The 23,589-nt window shown below is 39.2% G+C and overlaps 1 protein-coding gene across 4 annotated transcripts in view; it reads left to right on the top strand.

Annotated features, from left to right (window-relative positions):
* EFHC2 (EF-hand domain containing 2) overlaps window positions 1–15,741 on the top strand; it is a 59,382-nt gene extending 43,641 nt beyond the window's left edge. For 3 of the 4 annotated variants that reach the window (XM_027448981.3, XM_038171844.2, XM_038171855.2), the window contains 4 exons: window positions 3,464–3,661; window positions 4,232–4,324; window positions 12,689–12,794; window positions 15,363–15,741. In XM_027448981.3, coding sequence (XP_027304782.3) covers window positions 3,464–3,661; window positions 4,232–4,324; window positions 12,689–12,794; window positions 15,363–15,458 — 493 coding nt within the window. In that variant the 3' untranslated portion in view covers window positions 15,459–15,741. The remainder of the gene's footprint in view (window positions 1–3,463; window positions 3,662–4,231; window positions 4,325–12,688; window positions 12,795–15,362) is intronic. The other variant, XM_038171847.2, reaches the window with a different exon arrangement.
* The last annotated feature ends 7,848 nt before the right edge of the window (window positions 15,742–23,589 follow it).

The raw sequence follows: 23,589 nt of genomic DNA, 5'->3' as shown, positions 1-23,589 counted from the left end.
CTCAGTGCTCACATAGGCGAGTCTGAGCACCTACTAATGGTCCACATCCCTCCTCTGGTGGGATCTAAGGCGGTTTAACAGGAATCATTCACACACTGCCACAGGAAGGATTTGCCTCTAAGGCAAATTTGACTTCCATGCTTTATAGTGAAGAGTAGATTTTGTTTCTGTTCATATTTAATGTTTTTTTTTTTTTTTTTACTTTCTTTTTTTAAAATCCACATATTTTAGGAAAGAAACATTTTTAATGACAAAGGCAAGAGAGCCCTTCTTTGCATCTATGATAAATCACGGATATTTTTCTACAAAAAGAATATGTATTTCTCCTTGAGTTTTATATTTTTCATGTTAACATCACTGCTTATTTTAAATCTGTCATGGCATTTCATGACTAAAACTAACTACAAATGATTATTTTTAATACAGGCAATTATCTGTGTGACAGCTTCAACCAGCGTAATAATCCTCTTATCTTAAATACAGCTAAAGCTTTGCTGTGCTCTAAATTTTGCAGTTCAGGTTTCTTCCTTTCTACCTGTATAATTTCATACAAGTTAAATTTAAAAATACACCTGTAAGTATGATGTAGTGAAGCAGAATTATAATTATACAATTTACTTGAAGTATTCTCAAAACCCACATCAATGGGACATCATCCAGGAAATAAATATATGGTGCGTACAGAAGCAATCCCCAATGCTATTGTTAGAACTATTGAAAGCTTTGTTAAAGAGAGAGGAAGAGAAAATAACTATAACTTAGAAGTCTGTATATCGCATGGTTCTATCCAGACTGCTTTTTCTCAGAAGCTGCTGGCAAGACCATTTGCTGTTAGAAACAAAGAACCATGTGAGTTTAGCAAAGATGCCTATCTTTAATTTAGCTTGAGAAATAGCTCTCTTAAGCAGTTAATTATTATTTGTTCTTTCTCTACCAAATTCAGATTGCAATCTCTATTATTCTTCTGGAACAACAACAACAAAAAAAAGATAACTAACTTGTGGGAACAATAGTTGCAGCTTGTTTATTTTTGTCGGGAAGAGTTCAGTTGTATTCAATGTGTGAATCTTGGGTCTTACTTGTTAGTCCCTAGGAATCACAAGAAAATTCCTTAATTCCCAAACGAGACAATTTTCTGTAGGGTTTTGATGACTTAATTGTCACCAACTGGCTTGAAAAAAGATAAGACTTAAAAAATACTGACTATGGAAAATTTCATGCCATGTGTGGAAATCCAGCCTGTGGATTTCATGTTCACATGGGTAAAGCTAGCTACATGCTTTCAGCTTTGCCAACCCAAGCATTTAGTGCTAGTCTTACAAGACAATACTATTTCATGTTTGCAGTAATACCGAAAAAAGAGGATCTGATTTTGACTGGGTCTCTGTATGCTGCTACAACATAAATAATAATATTCAGTGTGTGTGGTAAGATAATATTACTAAATGGACCAAGTTTTGGTCATTGAGCTTGCATGAACTCAAAATAAGGTTTGGTACTATCACCAGCTTGTCTTTTCCTTATATTTATCTCCTGTCTTCGCAAATATCTTGCTTATTTATTTAATACAAAAGAAATTTAATACAAAAGAATACAAGAAATCTTGCTTATTTATTTAATAAAAAACAACAAACAAACAAACAAAACAAAACAAACAATGAAAAAACAGCGGTTTAGTCATTGTAGACACTATATGGTGTTTAGTATCCTTTTTTGAATAGCTGTGTGAGCGCAATCCTATTCTCTGTAGCAATATCTTCATTTGAGCAGGGCCACACAAGCTACTGAGACAAAGTGAGTGAAAATTTATATTTGTTAATAAAGTTTTCTAATTTGAAGGGGTACTAAATTTCTGTGCTTTCAGTTCAGATGTGGATGCTAAAAGATCCACTGTCAGAATTGTTCAGGAATTTAACTGCTCTTCAGCCAGCCATTTGAGTCTCGCGTCTGATCTTTTTCTATCACTAACAATTTCTTCAATTTCTTTGCAAGGATTGGTGATCCTTGAAATTGCATCACAGTGATGCAGTACCCCACATTGGGGTACAGTTCTAACTACGGAAGCCATTATGGTGAAGTTTATTCCTAGTGCAGTTTATCCAGTTGCATCATAAATAGGTAATCTAATTTTGACTGAGACACACAGGCCGGTGTTCATGCTTGCTGTTAAAAGATCCTGCTGATTATGTATTCACCTGAGACAGATTTGGAATCATAATGCCAAGGTATAGTTACACTAACCCAGGTTTGTCTGACAAGTGGTCTTGTAGCTATTGAGGTAAACTACAGTTCAGTTTTCTCAGGAAAGCTGGAAGCTTCCTACATTTGCTTGCTACTGGCATTTTTCTTCCTTCCTGTTGTGTCAACACACAGGACATAGTAGGAGGAACTCTGTAATCACTGGAGGTGGCACAATCCCTAATGCAAAGCTTGTACCATCTTCTCACTCAGTCCTTCTCTTCCCTCTCCCAAAAATATAAACCAAGGTTTTACGTATAACAAAACTATAATTTAGTCTCAGTGCTTGTTTCCATTTGCTGGTACACAATAAGTGTCTTCAGGAGCTTACTCTAAATTACTCCAGTACTATTACCAGCAACAAATCCTTGATATTAACAGGAATGATTAGTCATTCAATGCCAGTACTGGCCCATCAGATGGATCTTAGGAACATTTCTTCTTCCTTGGGTTGGGCTGGTTCTTCTGAGCAGCACGAGCAACCTTGGGAGAGCGCATCTCAGACTTTTCCCTGTGGGATCTGATTCCCCACTGACAGTACCCAAGCATCAGCTGGTCTTGCTGCTGTGTCCTTTATTTCTTTGTTGTCAGGAGGGCTTGTGATTACAAGTTGGGTGTAATTTTCTGCCCTTTCTGTGCGGCTGATTTGTGTTTCCCTTCCCCCAGCTTTTCCATGAAAGCTGCCCAACAGGGCCAGTTTTCACAGTGATTTGTGGAGTGTGGCTTGACGCTTGATTAATACCATCATCCTCTGTTGGTATCTTCTGCCCCACTTCTCTTCCGATGATGTTTTATGCAACTGCTGTATGTGCTTTGTGTTTATAGATAATTAATCATACATTGCAGAATACAAAATACAATTAGGAACAAAACAGGATAATAGCCTGTATAATTCACTGTATTGTTGGACAAAGCTAATCTCTACTAATGTTCCATGCTAGTACAGCATTTCCAGGTAAAAGGTTTCTATAATGATTATGTATTTTGTTATGAGTAGTCAGCTACAGAGGAAACATGGACATCTTCCAAAAGTTAAGAGTTCAGGTACTTCCTGTTAAACCTCCTTGAACAGACCTGGATTTCAGATTTAACTGAATACTTTCTTTAAAGATTGTAAATATAAATAAATACAGCATTTTAATATTTGTTTTCACGGAAATTTAGCAATTATTAACTTTTTAACTATTTTACTTAAACTAATGTAGTCTGTTGTTTTTGTAAACAGAAATTTGATAGTCAGTATCACGGATGGAGCATTTTCAGAACATGAAATTATGACTATTGGGCGCTATTACGGTGTGAAAGAAGAATATGAAACAGACCTCCACCTCCTCCTTGCAGTGGCTCAAGAACAACTGAAGAAAAATAGCTTTGAGGATTTTGGACAACTGTCTGCAGTATTTGTATACAATGATCGTGAAAAGTAAGTTTCCTCTATTTATCCTAAGCTGCTTTCTAGTAAAATCTACTTCCAAACCTACCTAGTTTCTGTTTGTTGCTGATGATATATAATGATATATTACAGTCAAAGAATATTTTTTCGAATCTTAAGCCACTCTCAGCACTTGACAGTGGACAAGAAAAGGATAGTCTTTTTGTGTCCGTTTCATTTTGTTCATGTACTTTTTGTTAATAGCTGCCATACTGAGTATTCACTGACATAATCAGATGTCTGTTCACAGGCAAAACAGTATATTAAATGAAAGACTAAAATAGTTATTTAACAAAAAATGGATTTATTGTTGATCCTTTATGTTAATCATTTTCCCTTTTTGTTCGTGATGTCACAGAATAACAGAATCACTAAGGACCTCAGAATGGTGGAGACAGGCTACTACATGCATTTCGAGTTTCTAAGCTGTGTAACAGTGAAATTTCATAAAATATATTTTAATTGCCTCTGACACATTTTCTTGTACACATTAACATTAACTTGAAATAAATCTGGCTAATACCTAATGTACACTTCCCCTCTCTCTTTCTGTTTGTGTAGATGTGGGGTGCTGCCCTATCAGATGTGCAGGACTATTTGCAAGTCTTTTAAGTTGCCACTGGCTGATGACCTTCTGGAAGCTGTACTGACCGTGTAAGTTAAAGGCAGATAGTATGACCTGCATGAATGGGTGCAAAGCAGTGTTAAATATTTACTACAGATGCATTTTTTAAGAACTTGTCATCTTTGTAATTTCAGTCATTACATAGTGCTGATTTTGTCCATGTACAGGTGCAGATTTTCCTATTTATAGAATATTTATAGTCAACCGTGGTGCATCCATCTTAGCAATGTATCTTCTTTTTTGTCTGGCACAATAGATCATCTGGGGTTTGCCAGAATTCCGTGGATTTAGTCTCATGGTAATCAGCTAATGATACCTACCATTATCAATGAGATTCACTTTATTTGCATTAGTTGTTCCAGTGCATATAAGATATATAAGGTAAAAACACTAATCTCATAGAAGCACGTGATGAATACAATACCTAGATGAATACAATGAAGTATCTTTGAATCAAGTCAACAGCATTAGTACTACTCTACAAAAAAAAGCGGTTTCCTACTCTTATTAACCTCATCTGCAACACTTATTCTATTGTAATTATTAAAAAGAAAAAGGAATATTGCATGATTTTGGTATTTTCCCATAGCACATTTAGCTTTTTTGAGGCAAATTGTTTGGCTAGTTGTATTTAAGGGAACAGGAGCAAAAAGAACTAGTATTCAATGCACTTGTATAAAAGGCTAAAGTTCAGAGTAACCCAAGGTGTTTTGAATGCTCATATCATTATGAGTTTGGTTTTCATGACCAGCTTTCCTGGTAACAGATAAAGTACATGCTCATTGGTCTTTTCTTTCTCTTGGGGGAAATCATTAAATACTTTGTCTGTGCCTTCACACTGTATAAAATGCAGGAGCAGGTCTTGTCATGCTTGGGTGTTTTCATGTAGATATGCTTCTTGATTTCAAGAGGAAATTCAAACTAAACATTTGGATTTATCAAATAATGAAAAGATTCTTGTCAAGCAGAAAGGTGGAATCCATTTTATTAAAACATTTATATACAGCAAGCAAGGCTTCCTACTTCAATCAGTATCAACAAGACTGCTTTTAGAAGCCTAAAGGGATATTTTCTACAAAGCCCTGTTCTCCCCAAACCAAAATCTTTCAGAATAGTTCCCTGTAGTAGCCAGATAGATGTCTTTGGTAATTGGTTGGCTATTAATCAATTCTGACAATTAGGTTACAAGTGTTAGTCATCAGAAACATGTCTGAATTTTAGCATTAATCTAAAACTCATTTTTAGAACTCCTGCTAAGCTGCCCAACACAAAGAGTGTTGGAGGACAGTTGGCATCCTGGACTAAACAAGGAGTTCTCATAGTTTCCATTTCATAAAGGCTGAAATTGAATAGATGCACAGACAAGGGACTGAAGGTTTTCCTTTAAGTACTAACTCAATGCTGATGAAAAACAGACAGGCCTGACAAATCATAGGCTCCAGAGACATGTTTATTGTTTGTGAATTTATACTAGCTTTTGCAAGATGAACATTTTCTCTTAAAGGGTCTAATTCTAAAGAATTAGATATGAGCTTAGAAGACAAAGAAGAAGCTAAGGCCTGGATTTCACCCAGCAGAAAACATGACAGCCAGTTTAGGATTCAGCCACTGTAGGTTCTTTCTGTAGGCGATGGAGAAGGAGAGGCAGTCATCTCAACGCGTGAAAGAGCTGGATTTCAGAATTACCTTCCATTTTCCTGTAAAAGGGTTTGTGGCCAACTTTTATTCCAGATTTCTGTATGATAAAGTTAAATGGTGTGAAGCTGTGCCTCAGAAATCAGTGGGAGAAGTACTGTGTGTGTACTGTGTGTACAGTGGGAGATGGGAGAAGTACAGAGCATTATGCATAATGCTGGTTCGAAGTTACAGTAGCAGCTGCTTTGAAAGATGGTGTTTTTTGTGGTGAGTCACTGTGCTGCAGATAAGAAAGAACGTTGCTTTCTTAATGATGTGTGCAGTTGGCAGTGCCTTGGAAGAGTATCGTTGCAGGAAGGTGCAGAGTCAAGGATTTTGTGAAGTGTATTTTAGAAGAGTTAATTTACAGTAATCTGGAAATGGAAAAATAGAGTTGGCTGAATGAGATTTAGACTTTTCCATTCATCCTTCTTTTCTGGTTCTCTTTGAGACTGAAGAATCAAGAAGCAGGCAGGTTTATTGTTAGTGCAGAATAGTCTGGCTCCTGGGGATTATGCAAGTCAGTGTGGGCAAAGTTTGACAACAGTATTATTTTTCTGCTTTTTTTTTTTTTTTTTTTTGATGACAAAGTTTGTAATTTTGTCCCCTTTGTGTCCATTGATGCCTTCTGAAGGAAGCAGTGGTAGCATTCCTAATGTATGTATCCAAATTTATGATGGAAGAAAGCAGTACAATAAAAGTTGTTGGACTGATTCCCACAGAATCAGTATATATAGCTAATGCACTAGCTGGACCCTATTCAGCTATAAAATGATCGTAGACGATGTGGATCAGATAATGGTTGAAGACTGGACCTATATGTTTATTCAGCTTTGCTATCTGAGATTAGGTGGCAAAGACTTTCAGTAGGAGTTAATGGTTCTATTTTTCCATTTTAAAAGGTAATGTCCTTAAAATATTTACTATTTACATTTTCAAATTACACCACAATGATCTGTCACTTATTAAAAGCACAGGACAGAACTAGAAGTTACTGTCTAATTTTGCAGTCACCTCTAGATGATCCAGGACTTTGTTTACTCTAACAGAGGAGCATTCAGTTTCCATAAAGAACAGGGAGAATTAGCACAAAGACTGTGAGATTTTGCAAGACCCTTTTAAATTGTCTGTCTAGAGAAAATTTATATTTTCAATTGTGGGATGGTGAAATAGTAGGATTTGGGTACCTAACAGGGTGTCCACTATTGCAGTTCACTGAGCTGTCTTATTAAAAGATATTTCCTCTCTCCATCAGCATTATTTCACATAGTTTTTCAATTACAGGACAATACAGATTTTTAATCACAATGTATTAAGCAATACATATGGTACACACTTGCTTCTGCCAGTAAACTGAGGTAGCTTATTATAAGCATTTCTTCTAATTTATGCAAGTATAATGAACAATTATGGTTTGTTTAATAAATACATGTTGTAAAAATGCAGAAATAATGAATTTAGATTCCCCCCCTTCCCGATATTTTTATTTATTACAATGCTAAATGTGTGCTAACAAGAACTTAAAAAGATACAGCCTTTCCCCAGAGGGTATATAAACAGCTGGCAGATAACAAAAGAAAAAATGGTGTGAAGAAGGCATGGATGACAAGTTTACAAGTATTGCATGTGGATGATCCTGCATTAATTTAGTTTAGTTGTTCAGCATATGTCCCTACTTTAAAAAAAGTCTTTTAATTTCTATTGAAACTGGCTCTGTAGTTCTCCTCTTGACAGGAGCAGGGTCAGTCTATTAGACCGTGGAGTCTCAGAGTCTGGCATTTATGGTTTTTAAGCTGTAGAAGCACAGCCAGTGGGGAAGAAGTACTATATATATATATATATATATATATATATATATATATATATATATATATATAATATATATATATAATAAAATATAAATATAAATATAATATATAAAATATAAATGAAAAATAATATATATATATATATATATATATATATATATATATATATACAAATATATATATATATTATTTTTTTTAAAGGTAATTCCTAGTGCCTCAGGTAGCCTTTTCTCCCTGTCCAGCTTTTCCCTGACTTGTGGCACTGTAATATATGTATTTTTTTACCTACTTGCCAACCTTTAACATTTTTTAGGGTTGACCTGTTTCTTTCAGGAAGGTAACCCTCTTTTCCTACTCCGGCAAGTGCCCTTGTAGCAGCAGCAATTGGAAACGGCCATGAGATCGTTCTCCTACACTCTCTATTCTGCTTGTTGCCTTTGATGCCTGAGACTCACTTTGCCATTTATGATTAAAAGACTCCAGCATGAATATACGGATCTCTTAAAAGACATTATTTCTGTTATTCAGTATCTTGAGGAAGTGATGGTTCAATTTATAGTTGTTCAAGACAAGAATAAATGGATGCACAAGATGGTAGCCATTACTTAACTGATAATGATCAGCTGCATAAACTGGTCTGTGTTTGCTATTTTAAATCTTTTCATAAGAACAGTTTATGAAAATTTAGGTGTTTATATATACCAGTGTTACACAGGGACTGTCAAACAGCTGAAGAATTGCAGCATTTTCTCTAAGCTTAAAGCAGCATAGTGCCTCTCCTCTACTGTTATCAGATTAACTACTTAGCAAATGCTATTCAAAACTAAGGAAGTAAAAATCTGCATATGTACATTATCTTTTTACATGAATGTTTGGGTTGCAGATTTCTTGATGGGAAAGAAAATATATTTATAAGTAGCCTTTACTCAGTGAAGCATCCTCAGGAACAATCTTAATGTGAATTAAATAGATTTTTCATGTATCTGGAGTAAATACTCCATTATGAATATATTTTTACGAGAAAAACTGTGTGATTATCTCTGTAATGTCAAAAAGGAAAAGAAGCTCTGCAAACAATGGTAAGAATGAGGGAGTGATTTCCACAGTCTAAAATTGTACGCAATGGTGAAGTCATAGGGCAAAACTGAAGAGAAACATAGTTTCAAGAGATCTTTGTTGCATCTTCTTGATAAGGCAAATCTAATTTCCTTTGCTGAAGAGCACTGTCAGTTCCAGTCATATTAATTCCAGCCTCTGAAATGTATGACATCTCTGTCCTAATAATGCAGAACTTGATAACATCTCTTCATTCCATCTGGATACTCTGTACCGAATTATAAGTATGTGCATTTAGTAGATTAGCACAATAAGACACAGTAGGAAAAATATCTAAAGAGTGGATTTTTCTCCTCTGGATTATTTTGGTGTAATACATTAAGCTGCTTTCTGTAGCTATTTAAATATGGGATTTAGGAGTCCCATTTCCCATGCCCACCTTAAAATCTTTGGTTATAGTTAACTTCATGTCCATGTTGTTGCCTCGGTCTGCTAGTGCTGTCAGTTCAAAGGACTTTTCTCCTTGTTAATGCTCGTCAAATGCAGAAGCAATGTTTTTCCATGACTTCATTGCCTCAACATAAAATTGATGCTGAAGTAATTACACGCCTTCACTTATTCTTTATTTAAAACTCCTACTTGTACAGCTCTGCATCTTGACAGTAGACCTTATCTTTTGACTTCTCGCAACCAGCAAAAGCTAAATGCATATACACTAGTGCATATAATAATGATAATGATAATGATAATGATAATATAATAATAATAATAATAATAAATAGTCATGATTGTACTGAAATTCAAAATCTGTGCACCAGTTGTTCTTACAAGAGCTTTTTTTTGTCTTCTTACTTCCAATGCAAAACTCCTGTTTCCCCAATTGCCACCTGAAAAAAAAAAAGTAAAAAAAAAAAAGAAAAAAGTGAGGCTTTGTGAAAATGTTAACTCGCATGTGAGGTATTAAAAAGAAGAAAGCCACAATAGGTTTTCTCATGGCAATGTTTCAGGCTCCTCTTTAATTCTAGTAACAGTAGCATTCTTCTCTGACTGTGCTTTCATCTTCAGCATAACTCATTGTACTTAACATTTCAGTTTATCACTAGCATCTCTGTTTATGGCTCTCAGTATATTTTATTATTATCTCTCCTGCTGACTGTTAAATGAAAGGTGTGGGGGGAGGAGAGGGAGAGGATGAGCTGCAGTTTATTGCAGTTTATTTTTGTCACTAGATTTATTTCTCCTCTTCCCCAGTGTTGTTTTCCCAGTTTGTGTTATAAAGTCTTCCTTCAAGTACCTTCATGCTTAATTTTCACCAGAACCCTCTCCAGTAATTTGGAGAACCGAGGGGATTTGAGGCCTGTATTTTGTGCAGTTCTATTTCTCCAAGAACGGAATAAAATGATTTTCTAAAAAACATGTTTCTCCAGAGATGACAATGTGTAATTGATCTGGCTCCTACATGTGCAGAAGTATTTGTCTCACCGGCTTACATGGTAGAATTATTTAACCTGATGTTTGCCACCAAAAAATACTTACTGAATCTAGCTAGTCATATATGTCTCTCCATGGACAGCAGTGAAGCACAGATGCTCCCAGTGTGTGCTTAGATGCCTAAACCAGATCCCTTTTCCATGTGGGTAGTGCTAAGTGAGACAGATGTCATTCACAGAAGCTGCTAAGGCAGTATGTATGTATAGCAGAGCAGTTAAGATGTTCATTTCAAGAACAATTTGCGTGGTAGTGTCAATTCTGCAAGGTGCTTCAGCTTGCAGAATTCAAGTATCTTTCAAGCATTTGACAAGACCCACTCATATAACAGCACATTTCTGCATGCCTTAATCAAGTAAGTGTTTTGCTGAACCGAGGACTTTTTTTTCTTTTTTCTGAAGCTCCTTCATTCAAAAAAATGGCAGAAGGATGGCATGGCTTACAGAGATGCTTCCAATGCATTTATTAGGGCAGGGTAATGATTTTAGAAATCTGAGGGAGGAAGGTAGCATGTTCCATGTGTAATAGTAGCTGTAGAACCTAACTGGCAGGTTATATCTCTTCATTCAGTTAGGGAACCTTTCTAACAGACACAAACATATATATTTATTCCATGGAAACGAAGAATAATACCATAAAACAACTACCAAATGACAAGGATTGATATTGTTAAATCTAGCTATTAAATTATAGGTTAGAGAGCTGCACGTTTGTCAATTGTAAATTGATCCCAAGGTGTGTACAAACAGCATATTTGAGAGATTGCTTATTTTCAGGAAATGATTATAGAAACTGTATAAAGCAGGTCAATTGTGTTAAAGCACATCTCTCTTGTATCATACTATCAGCTTCTTTTCTACATAAAGGAATTACACACCGACCATCCTAGCTCCATGGTTGTCACCAACTGTGGGATCCTAGTTCTGGAAAAAGTTGGGCAATGGTTAAAAATTAAACCTTAAAGGAATTGAATACTAGTATGAGAGACAATATTGAGCAGTAAGTATATGGAATGTAACATACAATACCAAGGCCTGGCAGTTTGGCAGTGTTTCTCCATACTCTTACCAGGCTTTGGTTCTAAAGGAATGAAAAATGATTATCCAAAAAGTAATCATAGAATCATAGAATCATAGAATATCCTGAGTTGGAAGGGACCCCTAAGGATCATCAAGTCCAACTCTTGACACCGCACAGGTCTACCCAAGTTCAGACCATGTGACTAAGTGCACAGTCCAATCTCTTCTTAAATTCAGTCAGGCTCGGTGCAGTGACCACTTCCCTGGGGAGCCTGTTCCAGTGTGCAACCACTCTCTCTGTGAAGAACCCCTTCCTGATGTCCAGCCTAAACTTCCCCTGCCTCAGCTTAACTCCATTCCCGCGGGTCCTGTCGCTGGTGTTAATGGAGAAAAGGTCTCCTGCCTCTCGACACCCCCTTACGAGGAAGTTGTAGACTGCGATGAGGTCTCCCCTCAGCCTCCTCTTCTCCAGGCTGAACAGGCCCAGTGCCCTCAGCCGTTCCTCGTACGTCTTCCCCTCCAGGCCTTTCACCATCTTCGTAGCCCTCCTCTGGACACTCTCCAACAGTTTCATGTCCTTTTTATACTGTGGTGCCCAGAACTGCACACAGTACTCGAGGTGAGGCCGCACCAGCGCAGAGTAGAGCGGGACAATCACCTCCCTTGACCTACTAGCGATGCCGTGCTTGATGCACCCCAGGACACGGTTGGCCCTCCTGGCTGCCAGGGCACACTGCCGGCTCATATTCAACTTGTTGTCTACCACGACCCCCAGATCCCTCTCTTCTAGGCTGCTCTCCAGCGTCTCATCGCCCAGTCTGTACGTGCAGCCAGGGTTTCCCCGTCCCAGGTGCAGGACCCGGCACTTGCTCTTATTGAACTTCATGCGGTTGGCGATCGCCCAGCTCTCCAACCTATCCAGATCCCTCTGCAAGGCCTTTCCACCCTCATTCAAGTCCACAACTCCTCCAAGTTTGGTGTCATCAGCAAACTTGCTCAAAATGCCTTCTATTCCTACATCCAGATCGTTTATAAAAATATTGAAAAGTACCGGCCCTAAAATGGAGCCTTGAGGGACCCCACTGGTGACCGCCCGCCAGCCTGACGCAGCCCCATTCACCATAACCCTTTGGGCCCTGCCCATTAGCCAATTGCTCACCCATCGTATGATGTTTTTATTTAGCTGTATGCTGGACATTTTGTCCAGTAGGATCCTATGGGAAACCGTGTCAAAAGCCTTGCTGAAGTCCAAAAAAATCACAATGTATTAGTATGTCGTAGATAACATGATATAACTGTGTTAAGATTTTCATTTAACCATGAGTCATCTTGTGGATGTTCTGCTTAGGTTTGAAGATGACAATAAGCAAGTGGAGTATAAAAAATTTCTGGATGGGCTGAACTGGAGAGAGAATCAAATACCTGCATTCCAGACAATAAGGCTTCCTCTCAAGGTAAAACCACTATATTTGAGCAAAGGAACAGCACAGCCAACCACCTCAGATACTCCTGCATTTTGGCCAACTGTAACATGAGTGCTTCGTCCAACAAAGCCAATAACAGCTTTCATCTTAGTATATTTGTGACTATTTTCTTTACGTAATTATCTTTTTCTGGGAGGTTTAGAATGAACCAGAGAAGTCACACAGGGAATAGAAGATCCACTACCCACCTGTGCCTAGTAGGTGTTACATCTCTGTGACATTTTTCTGAAAGAAAAAAAAAAAAAAAAAGAGGGGAAAACAGGTGTATTTGTCCTTGAACAATAGGTGTGAATACCATGCCACCCACAAATATTTCTGCCACATGTCAGATGATCTGTTTGGTTGCTGGGATAGCCAAGAAATTCTTAAAACACCACTGGCACCACAGAAAATAGCTACATATATTTTATAACTCTGTGGAAACTTGTATTTAATACAACACATCACTGGTAGGCGTAAATCAGGAGCAGTATTGAGGGATCAACTTTGTATATCTCCACCAGCCTGCTACTTAGGGTAAATAAAAATGTGGTGTCAACAAACTGCAGAGATTAATCTGATCTCGCCATCTTGTGCTGAACGGAACATTTTAAAATAGATGGTACATAAGGCAATTACGCTGATTTTTAAAAATCTTGTAACAGATAAATATGAAGCCCTTCTGCCAACGTGTAGTTTCGCTGTTCTGGCCTAGTCCATGTGTTGCTGTGCTTGTACAGAATGTGTTTGATTGTGTTCAGACCACTTAGAAACATGGCATTCCCTTGAATTTGAGTTCAGCAGTGACATATTTTAAATCAATATTCCTCAAGTACTGTGCTATTAACCTGACTGCTCTCTCTTATTGGCTTACGAGCTCTTTCTTCTGAAGCATCTCAAACTGTCTGGGATGTCTAACCAGGGCCCTGTGCTGCTGCTTCACTCTGCTTTCTCTGGTGGTTTCTTTTTCACTCTGTGATTGAGACAATTTTTTCTTCCTTGCACAAATCAGATCAAATCAAAGCCCTTTCACGTGTTTTATGCAGCAGTCCTGTGGTTCTTACAGAGTAGGTTGTGTTCAGTGGCTATTCTTTGTTTTTACAGAGTAATTCCATCTTTAAGCTACATGTATAACTTGGTATTTAACCAGTGCCTTCTCTCAGGAGAGTCTGCCAGGATAAGGATCCTCATGGGCCTCAGTACTATAGTACTATGCAAGCAAAAAAAGGTCAGAGCCTGTGCCCTGAGGATTTTTGCCTTGAAGATGGTGCTAAGCTCCGCACCAAAAAATCAAGGCTGAAAGAAGCAGATATCTGCACAGATATGGTTGCTGTTTAATCTGTTTGACCATTTTTCTCCTCACAGCTGCATGGCTTATCTAGCCATTGAGCATGAGCTGCTTTCTGGCAGGCGAGGGAAGGAGATGGTTCCTATGCAGGGAAGGTGGGGTGCAAGTGGTGGTGGCACAAAAAGTGGTCTTCACAAGTTGAAGGCACAGAGGACAAGGTGCTTGTGAAACAAGCTGGAGGTTGAGTGGACATCTGTGGTGAAATGTATGTTCTGATCAGTGTAAGAGACGTGGTTTTCTTTGGGTATGAAGGAGATGTTATCTTACCTTGGGAGATTGTCAGTGGATGGGCTTTCAGGGAGTGGCTGATCCTTAAGAGCCCCAGTTGAGAGCAGAACATGGGAGTTAGGGGAGGAAGGTTACAGCTGAGGCCAGAAAGGAAGAAGGTGCATCAAGAGTAATTATAATCATTCATCAGCATGCTGGGATAATCAGTTCCTTGTTGGCTCCAGAGCCTTGCTCTGACTGTCACAGTGACATGTAGTGCTGTTTTTAATGAACTGCATCCAAATTGGTTTCGGTATTGTTTATTCATTTTTATCGACTTTATTATTCTGTTAGTAGCTGCAATACCTAGACTGTCTTCGGTACAATACACGAGTATTTTAATGAAGAAATACTAAGACTTGGAAAAGATCAGTGAAAGGAAAGGATTTAAATCTTGTTGAATCTTCCAGCTTTAGAACCCAATTGTCATTCTGTTCCTAACTTACTTTGAATTAATGGTGATATTTTGAGGCTATAGTATCTGTATTTCATCAATAGATTCCAGTAGCAGAATTGTGCTTGCTTAGGTGACTTTTCTTCTTTCTCTCTGTCATTATTTTGTATGGTTTTGGTGTTGAAGCATAGCTGACTTGTAAGGTTTTCAAGTATAAATGTCTTAATGAAGAAAATACAGTGTTCTTTGATTTGAAAATATCTGCAGAAGTGCTCAATATGTTCAATAAAATATTCTGCAAGATTGATAAAAATGTGCATGTAGTAATGTTTTAGGAGGATGCACTATATTATATAGTGCACTATATTATTATATATTATTATTATATTATTATTATTATATAGATGCACTATATTATATAGGTCCACGTGTTCACAGAATGATTGTAATTGCAAGTTAAGCAGCACATTCAATCTTATGTTGACCGGCTTTTATTTGTTGCTGTTTTCAATATTATATTCTAAGATGTTCTCTGTATTACTGATTTCAGAATGAAGATGACTGGAATGGACAGCCACCATCCCTTCCTTTTAAAAAAATCAAATACTTGCCTCTTCTGGATGATCTGTTTGGCAAGGAAGAATGACTTGATTTGCACAAGTTACAGCTTTTGGATTACTGTTTCAGCTCCAAAACTTATTAGCTGCTGAAGATATTTCTTGTAAAACAAAAATAGATTGGCTGTAGGTTTTATTACACTTAGTTTCTTATTCTAACATATATGTATCTTTGTGTATTTTTTAACTCCTAAATCAACGGTACTCTTTTGTACTCATACAAGCGTGGTTAAAACTATCCTGTGAACTTTGTGCCTGGTCATATGGAGAACATGCAAATACCAAGGAATATATGAGTCAAACACAGCAAAATACGACTGACCCTATTTTGTTCTGCAAACAAAACAGGTTGTTGGGTGACCTCATATAATATTCGGCCAATTAGCCTAAAATTAGCACAATTATATAATTCTGTTCAAATTTCCTCTCTTGCATTTTAGCTTATACCAATCTGTTTTCCTATATCTCTATGGTGATGTTTAAGTGCTGTTTGTGTCAAAGTTTATTATTTTATGGTGGACATAGTTGTGTAGTTTTAGCACGGTATGAAGTTGCTCTATTATCAGAGATAATTATAACCTACCAATGTGGAAGTAAATATCTGGCAGGCAAGAAGCTATCAACTCTTGCTTTTTGTCTTAAATATGACTCAGATTAGCAACCATCCAATTTTACTCAGGTGAAATGAGTGAGGAGAAGGTACATGTATTTTGGTATCATCAGCATCTTTCCTCTGGTAGCACTGGACTTGCCCTTTGAATATCGATAGCTTTCTCTTTGCTCAAAATTGTGAAGACTAAATGGAGCTCCAGTTACCATTTTTATATCTTTTCTAAGCTTGTGCCAGCTCAAAGCTGTGGTTAGATCTCAATTTACTGCGTGTGCTTGCAAGAGAAGTAATTACCTCCGTTTAAAGAATGCAAGAGCTGCGGTGAAGGGGGGAGCTGATTCATCCATGGTGATTCCATAGGTGAAGGGGAAGAGGCATGAGATAGTGTACCTCTGCCCGCTGCTGGGAAGCTCACAGACTCACTAGACCGAGAAGCCTGTGCTTTCTGTAATCTGAAATAGCAATTTGGTGAGAAAGTGTTTGATTTAAGAAGATGAGAACTGAGCGTATTTAAATCCCCAAACCGAGGGCAAGACACTAGTTCAAATAATAATTTAATTCAGTCAGTCTGTATGTTTTTTTGAAACTTGAGATCCTTTTTAGATTTATGATTCCATTTTAGAAACATCTTGCTGCACTTTTGTGTGGCTGTGTAAATGAAGTTTCTAATTGTATGTCTTCTCTCTAGCCCTTCAGTTCCTGAGAAGAAATTTTTTTCACGCCATATGGCAACACAAGAAGCTTTTGGCAGCTTCTTACCTTTTCTGTTAGCAAAAAAGGACTTGAGACAAGGCCTAATTATGTGTGTTGCTGCTACTTAGGAAGGTGTTTGCAATAAAATGAATTAGTGATGGTCTGTGTCCAGAGGGTCAAAAAGAAAACTGTGAAATTTTGTTCCAAGCTGTAGACAAGCTTTTGTAGACAACCGTGTACTGCTTTTGATCCAAAAGAGGAAAATAGTTACTTACATGACAAGAAAATCATCTGACCATGGAGATAGTATCAGGAGCCAAAATAATAACAACTTGTGTTTGAAGCCAGTTTGATGAAAGCTGAAGGTTTTTTAAACATGCCACCACAACTGAGCTTGACACTTTAAATGAATGCTATTGCCCTTGTAAATTTGTAGTGTTCACCAGACTTCAGAAGGATATCTTTCAGTTGTAGAAAACTTGCTCAGCTGATGGTTTCCAAGGAAGAATGACCCTGAACATTTAGAACTTCCCAAGTGGCTTTTAGAAGCAGCAAATTTACTTTACTTTGTTTTTCTTAATATGCATAGTATGAAGAGGAGCCCTTTTGGATTTAAAACAAAAAAATAGCATAACAAATATAATTTCATATCATTTTGTTTGGAACCCTGTGTATAGGTTTTGTCAATCATGGTCTAGTCTGATCTGGTCATGGCCAAGAAAGGCAATTGCAAACTGGAACCAGCGCAGAGAAGAACTAGACAGGTGACCAGTAAAATGGAAATAAGAAAGAAGACTGAAGGAGTATGGATTATTTAGGCAAATGAAATGAAGGCTCAAAAAGAATATGGCTGTTCTTTGTGTATTCATTATGGGTGTGTATGCCAGGCAAGGAAAATAATCTTTCAGTTACGGACTTGGATCGCCTAAGAAAAACCTAGTTATGGTTTGCCACAAATAATTTTAAACTGGACAACAAAAGAAGGTTTCTACCTTCTAATATAGTAAGAGTCTCAAACAATCTTCCAGGAGCAAAATACCCAGTTAGTTTTAACATTGAGGTGGATAATCTGATAAGACTAATTATAGGGTGTGTTGCCTGTAAGAGTGAGGACTGTATCTGGTATCAAAAAACTCCTCCTGGTCTGAGCCCATGGAATGAGGCAAAGCATTTTATTTTTTTTTAAAGAATAGAGGATTATCTGATTTATGTTGTTTCAGTATTTGCTGTTGATACTCAGTTTTATTCATACCCTTCTGAATTCTTCTTCCTACTTCTCATCTCCTCTTTTCTCATAACCCTGAGGAGTACAAAAGGATCTCAAGTGGAGCAGACAGGACCTGAAAAATATTTTCAGTGCTTGTCACTGTGCTCACAAAGTGTCATATGCTGTGATCTGATGTGTAATAAACACATTTCACCAGGGTTTCTTTTTTACAAGCAGCAGTGCTTCCAGAAGGAAAAGCCCCATCCAATGATCAGTCCAATAATACTCTTTGTATAATGTGACTTGCAGCATGTGCTGCCCAGAATATTTCAGCCTCTCTTCTAATCCTGCCACCAGCTTCTTCTCTCTTTTCACATTGCTGATGAGGGGCCTGAATGAAGACAATACCGCAAGATTATGTTTCAAGATGGCAGGAGGCCACAGCTTTAAAGCATGCATCGCATAAAGGGGAAGGCAGCCCTCACAGTTGCCATTAATCTCAGCCCTCGATCTCTGTAGGGGAGCCAAAGATATCTTCTTTCCACAAGTATCTGTGCTGTCCATGGCAGGAGCGAAGAGATTCACGTTACGGTACTGGCTCCCCATCTAACTACTGGGATGTGTTTGATGTTAATTTTTATTTCCTCAACTTGGCGTTTGAGAATAAAAAGCTTAAACTTCTCTGGAATAGCTGCTGCAACAAGCAAGTGACTGGCTGTGAACAGCAATGAGGACCTGTCCTTGTGTGCAGGTGGTGCAGTTAGCCTGCAGCCTTGCACCAGCTTCTGCTCGTGTCCAAGTAAGAGAACCTGCTCGGCTCACCAGCAGGTGGGTCCCTCAGACATGGTAGATCCAAGCAGCCAACAGACAATCATACAGGCAACAGACAACAGAACCTACTGCAGACAGAAATAAAGTTCCTCAGCAAGCAATATTTGTCTGTGTCCTGCCCCAAGTATATTCTCCTAGACAGAGTCATTCATACTGGCATCAGACAGATCAAGTCTTTTTCATTTACATGAATGAAAAGATGCTGAAAGCCTACTTCTGCATTTGTACCTCGTGTGTCGATGGGATTTGATCCTACTTCACAGCAGGAAAGCTCTTCAGAAAAAAAAAAAAAAAAAAAAAAAGGCTCTGCTGAATACTAAGTCTGCTCTCACTGTTGTAGCCCAGGAAATGCTTCTGCTCCCTCCCAAAAGGCTGATTTTCCTTGTGCAAACTGCAGGGATCCCAATTCCACAATAACCAAAATAATGGGAGTTTTCAATCACTTGGCAGTATTCAGAGAACAGCAGTCCATATACCACTCATAAAAATTCACTAGCCTCTTGACTTCTGGAGCCTTCTGTATGTTCCCATGGTTTGAGACGAGAAAAAATTACCAGTGCTTGAATATCTCGTAGTCCAGTATAAGTTATTCAGTGGTGTGGAGAGACAGATTAGTTCTTTAAGTAGTAATGTCCCGTTCCCTCAGCAATGTATCCACTGCATGCTTACAGGATGTTTCTGCCTCTTCTGGCTCAGCCAAGGGTGCAGCAAGCCCAAATACAATGGGAACAACAAAACAGTAGCATGTTTGGGAAGAAAGAAGTGAGAATATCAGGAGGAAGAAAATGCTGTGATCTGAGCTCAATCTGACTTTGATTTTTTTTTTATTATTATTTTTTTTTTTAGATTTTAGAGGACAGAATAGATAATGCTTGAGAAAGAATGTCTTGAAAAACAAAACCAAAAACTTTTGCAAGTTACTATTTTCTCTTAATTAATTTCTTGATGTTGTTTAATTTGGTTGGTTTAATTTAACCCAGACAGAAGCAGTACTCTGGTTTTAGGCAGTGGCCAAACAAGCCAGCCAGAGTTTTGGGCACAAGTCCATATCCCTGCCTATTTCCAAAGTAAAGTTTAAAGCCAATGACCAAGCAATAACCAAGAAGATGAAGTTAGTAGGTATAATGTGTTATAGATTGATCGTATAAACTCTTTCTCTGCACAGTTGGGCATTTCTGAATCACCTGGAGTTTTCTTCTGGTCTGTATCACGCATACATAAACTAGCTATCCTCATCTGCTCTTCAGCCTAGCCATCCATCCTCTTTGCTCTCCTCTTCCATCAGACTAGATTCATAATATGTCCTACGAACAAAGAGAAGCGAAGGAGCTGATTCATGAACTCTGAAACCTGATGCTGATCTCAGACAAGGAACAGGGTAGGATGATCTGTAACAGCATAAATTAATCATATTGCTTAACCCTGCTTCAGAGAGCTCCCACTTTCAAAGACAAATCTTTTAGAAGACTGTAATCTTCTTGAGAGACACAAGGAAGACCTTTTACAGAACTGCTACAACAATTGGATTGCAGCCTCCCCTGTATTAGTATGAGGTTTAAGCGGGGTTTAAGCTGACCCCACTGTCCTCAGTGAGCTTGGCTCTGGCCAGTGGGCCTCGGTCGGATTTCGCTCCAGTTACGTAAACAGGAAAACTTGGGTTGATTTCAATGAAAATGGGATTTCTCTGGTTAGAGCTCTCCGAGAATCTAATTTAGTGAGATATTTCAGCGTATGCATAGGTCTGCCCCTTTTGTGTAAAGCCAGTCAAGGGCGTGCAGGAGGCTTGCCAGAATCGGTCTAACGAAGCACGGGTGGGAATGCTTCCTGACAAAGAGGGATTCCGAATTTGAGGCAGTTAGGAATTAAATCACGATAATAACCCTCCCCCCCCCCACCACCGTATGAGAAGGTAGCAGCGAAAGGAGGTAATATGGAATTGTCTGGACATGTTTACGCAGGCTATATATTGTGTGTTGTTACTGTAGTTCTTTTGCAATATAAGCTAGCAATTAGCAATTAAATTCCCATTATGGGATCATGTTGGTAATTGAGATAAACTGTAAGTGTGTAACTGTTTTAAACCTTTCTTTTAACTAACCAAAATACTGTAGCACTTATATAATTTAGAGATAATATCCCCATTAGTAGAGTTTATGGCTCAATAAACAGCTCCCACAAGTTAATAAAAGCCCAAACCATAAACACCGAGACTATTAATGCAATGGGATTTCTGTGCCTCCCTCATTTCTTGGTGGTCTAGATAGAGCAAAGGAAAAGCTATCTCAGAAAAAAAAAACATTTATTCTGGCTGTATAAATATAACTGAATTGTCTTAAAACCCATCTGGAAATTTCCTATCCTCCCCATGTCCCAGGTGGTCTGGCAGCAGCGATGCATTCTGCTTTTGTCTGCAGGCAAGAGAAAGAACTCCCATTTGAAATAATTTACATGAAAGGATTGCATATAAAAGTGCTGGTGGGATCCTCACCCCGCCTTTCCCTTCTGGAGCAATCTTCTCTAGAGTTAGGTTTCAGTGTAGTTTTCTATTAGTGTTATTATTTTATTTTTATTTTAAGGAAAAAAAAACAAAACACAAAAAAAACCACCATCAAAGTGCCTGGACTTCACAATTTTTGAACCTCTCTGCTGCTGGCATTATTTTTCCCCATTTTGACAGCTAAATGAATTCTGGGAAAGGACGTCTCTGTGCCTGGAGGTTAATGCAAGCAGAGCGTTTGTAGCTGTAGCTCAAGTCTCTTTCCTTCTGGAGCTGAGGAAAATGATTAATTAAGCCATTTGCAACAAAAATCGACCCTTTTCTTTGCCTAAAAGCTTTGTTTTGCAGTGTGGTAGGGCTCCGCTCTGTTCAGCAGATAGTTGCACAATAAACCACCTCTGTCTGCTCACTGACTTTTCTGCTGAAGGACGTTTCTTCCTGTGTTGCTAAAATCATATTTTTTTGAGTGCACTGCAACGCTCGAAGCTTTTGTCCTTGCTAGCCAGCTGTGTTCCCGTGGACGTGAAGAGCCAGAGGTGTGCAGCGGGGCAGCTGCTCTCACCCTCCCTCTCGCATTCAGTAACGCATCCCGAGGACAAAGCACATTGTGTGCGTTTGTTTCACCATTGCATCACGTCTTCTGTTCTGCCACTTCTGTGGGAGAGCTTGTTTCCAGAGGAAGCACCTCAAGGGCCTGTTGAGATCCACGTCTTTCACCTCTCTGCTGTCGGATCCGTGACCCTTACGCCCACAAGGAGGCTTGGCCTTCAGGAAGCACGTAGTGAGCAAATACGGTCTCCGCTGGGCTTCGGGCCATTTGCATTTCACTAGCCTTCCTGGTTCATCCTCAAGTTTGGAGTTTCAATAACAACAGCAGCGCACAGGAGGCATCCCTCCGGGAACATGCCTGTATATCCGCTGCCTCCCTGCATGTGATGTTTCATGGTCTCTCAGCAGGTTCCCTTTCACTTCCCTGTTGGCAACTACATTGTGAAGACAACCCAATATATGGAGGAAATTAAATATTCCAATTAGAAAGCCTCGGCACGTTAATGAAGCAAAACTTTTAAGAGGCAACAATCACGAAGTGCCTGAACCAGCACTGCTGTAGTCACGGCAGTTTTACCACTGATTTCTGCGGGAGCAGGGTTTGATTTTATTTTAGGGGAAAGAGAATGTGCTCTACTGCTTTCTTACCCCTGCATGCAAAATCTTCAGCTCTCCTCAGGGTAAGTCCGTGTGTTTCAGCAGCCAGGTCCTGTACTGGACCAGCTCCTCACAACGCAGCCCTGCGGGTACGTGTGTAGGTGCCTCGTGCCGCCACCTCTGGGGCCGCAGTGTTAGCGGGTCTGGCCCCCAGCCCCTGCTGGGATGGAGCAGCCATGCCCTGGCTCCCAGCAAGGAAAGAGGCTGGATCAAGGCCATGTGCAGTCAGGAAGGACAGATCCCGATTCTAGTGCTGGCTCCAGGGAGGTTTTGCAAATGCTGCTAGCAAGACAGCTGAGGGAGCTGAACAATTCCTGGGTGTGAGGTAATGTCCCTAATGGCTTGTGGGTACGGTGATGAGTAGGACAGGGACTGAGATACTCACAAGAACAGAATCTGTGACTGATCCTAAAGTACAGCTTAATCCAAGTGTGCTGCTGGGCTGTTACTTGAATTATGGAGGAGCCAACTGGGCTTCCCAGTCTTTGACCCCCATTGTATACGGTAAGGAAATGCTCCAAAGCCTCCTGACAGATCACTGGGGATTCAGGGTGAGCAGTCTCAGGCCCTTCTCTCAGGTTGGAGATGTTATTTGAAGTTGATGGTGACTGTGAGCCTTGTGAGCCACCCATCTCCCCAGGTGTAGCTGGGAAGGCAATGGGAAGGCTTCTTTCCCTAAATAGGCCCAGAGACTGCAGGATTGCCTCCTCACTAAGGAGAAGTTTCAGCTTTTGGAGAGCTGTTTTCCTTGCTGGATTGCTCAGCTCAGTCACACAAACCTTCGGCCTTCCCTCAGTAAGAAGCAGTGCCACCTTTCTCCGGGCTCAGGGCAGCTACAGCCTTCCTCCTGCTTGGCCAGCAGAGGCTCTCAGGCATCCTGAGGCTGCTCAGCCCTGCTCTGCAAAGCCCCTGTCCAAGCTTCCCTTACCGGTGGCATGTGCAGGGTTATTGAAAACTGAATGGGATGAGTGTTAGCACCCAACCAGCAGGAGGAAGAGCTGCACCACCAACACGTGGCTGCTGCTGAACGCTTCCCTCCTCTCACCTTCTTTGTATGAAAATGTCCCATTGGTGGCGTTTGAGGTCTCTCTGCCTCAGTGTGCCAAAGGCCTCTCA

This window comes from Anas platyrhynchos, chromosome 1 (assembly GCF_047663525.1).
Source record: "Anas platyrhynchos isolate ZD024472 breed Pekin duck chromosome 1, IASCAAS_PekinDuck_T2T, whole genome shotgun sequence".
Classification (NCBI taxonomy): Eukaryota; Metazoa; Chordata; class Aves; order Anseriformes; family Anatidae; genus Anas; species Anas platyrhynchos.
Note: the sequence above shows the minus strand (reverse complement) of the source record. Positions and strands in the feature narration are given on the sequence as shown.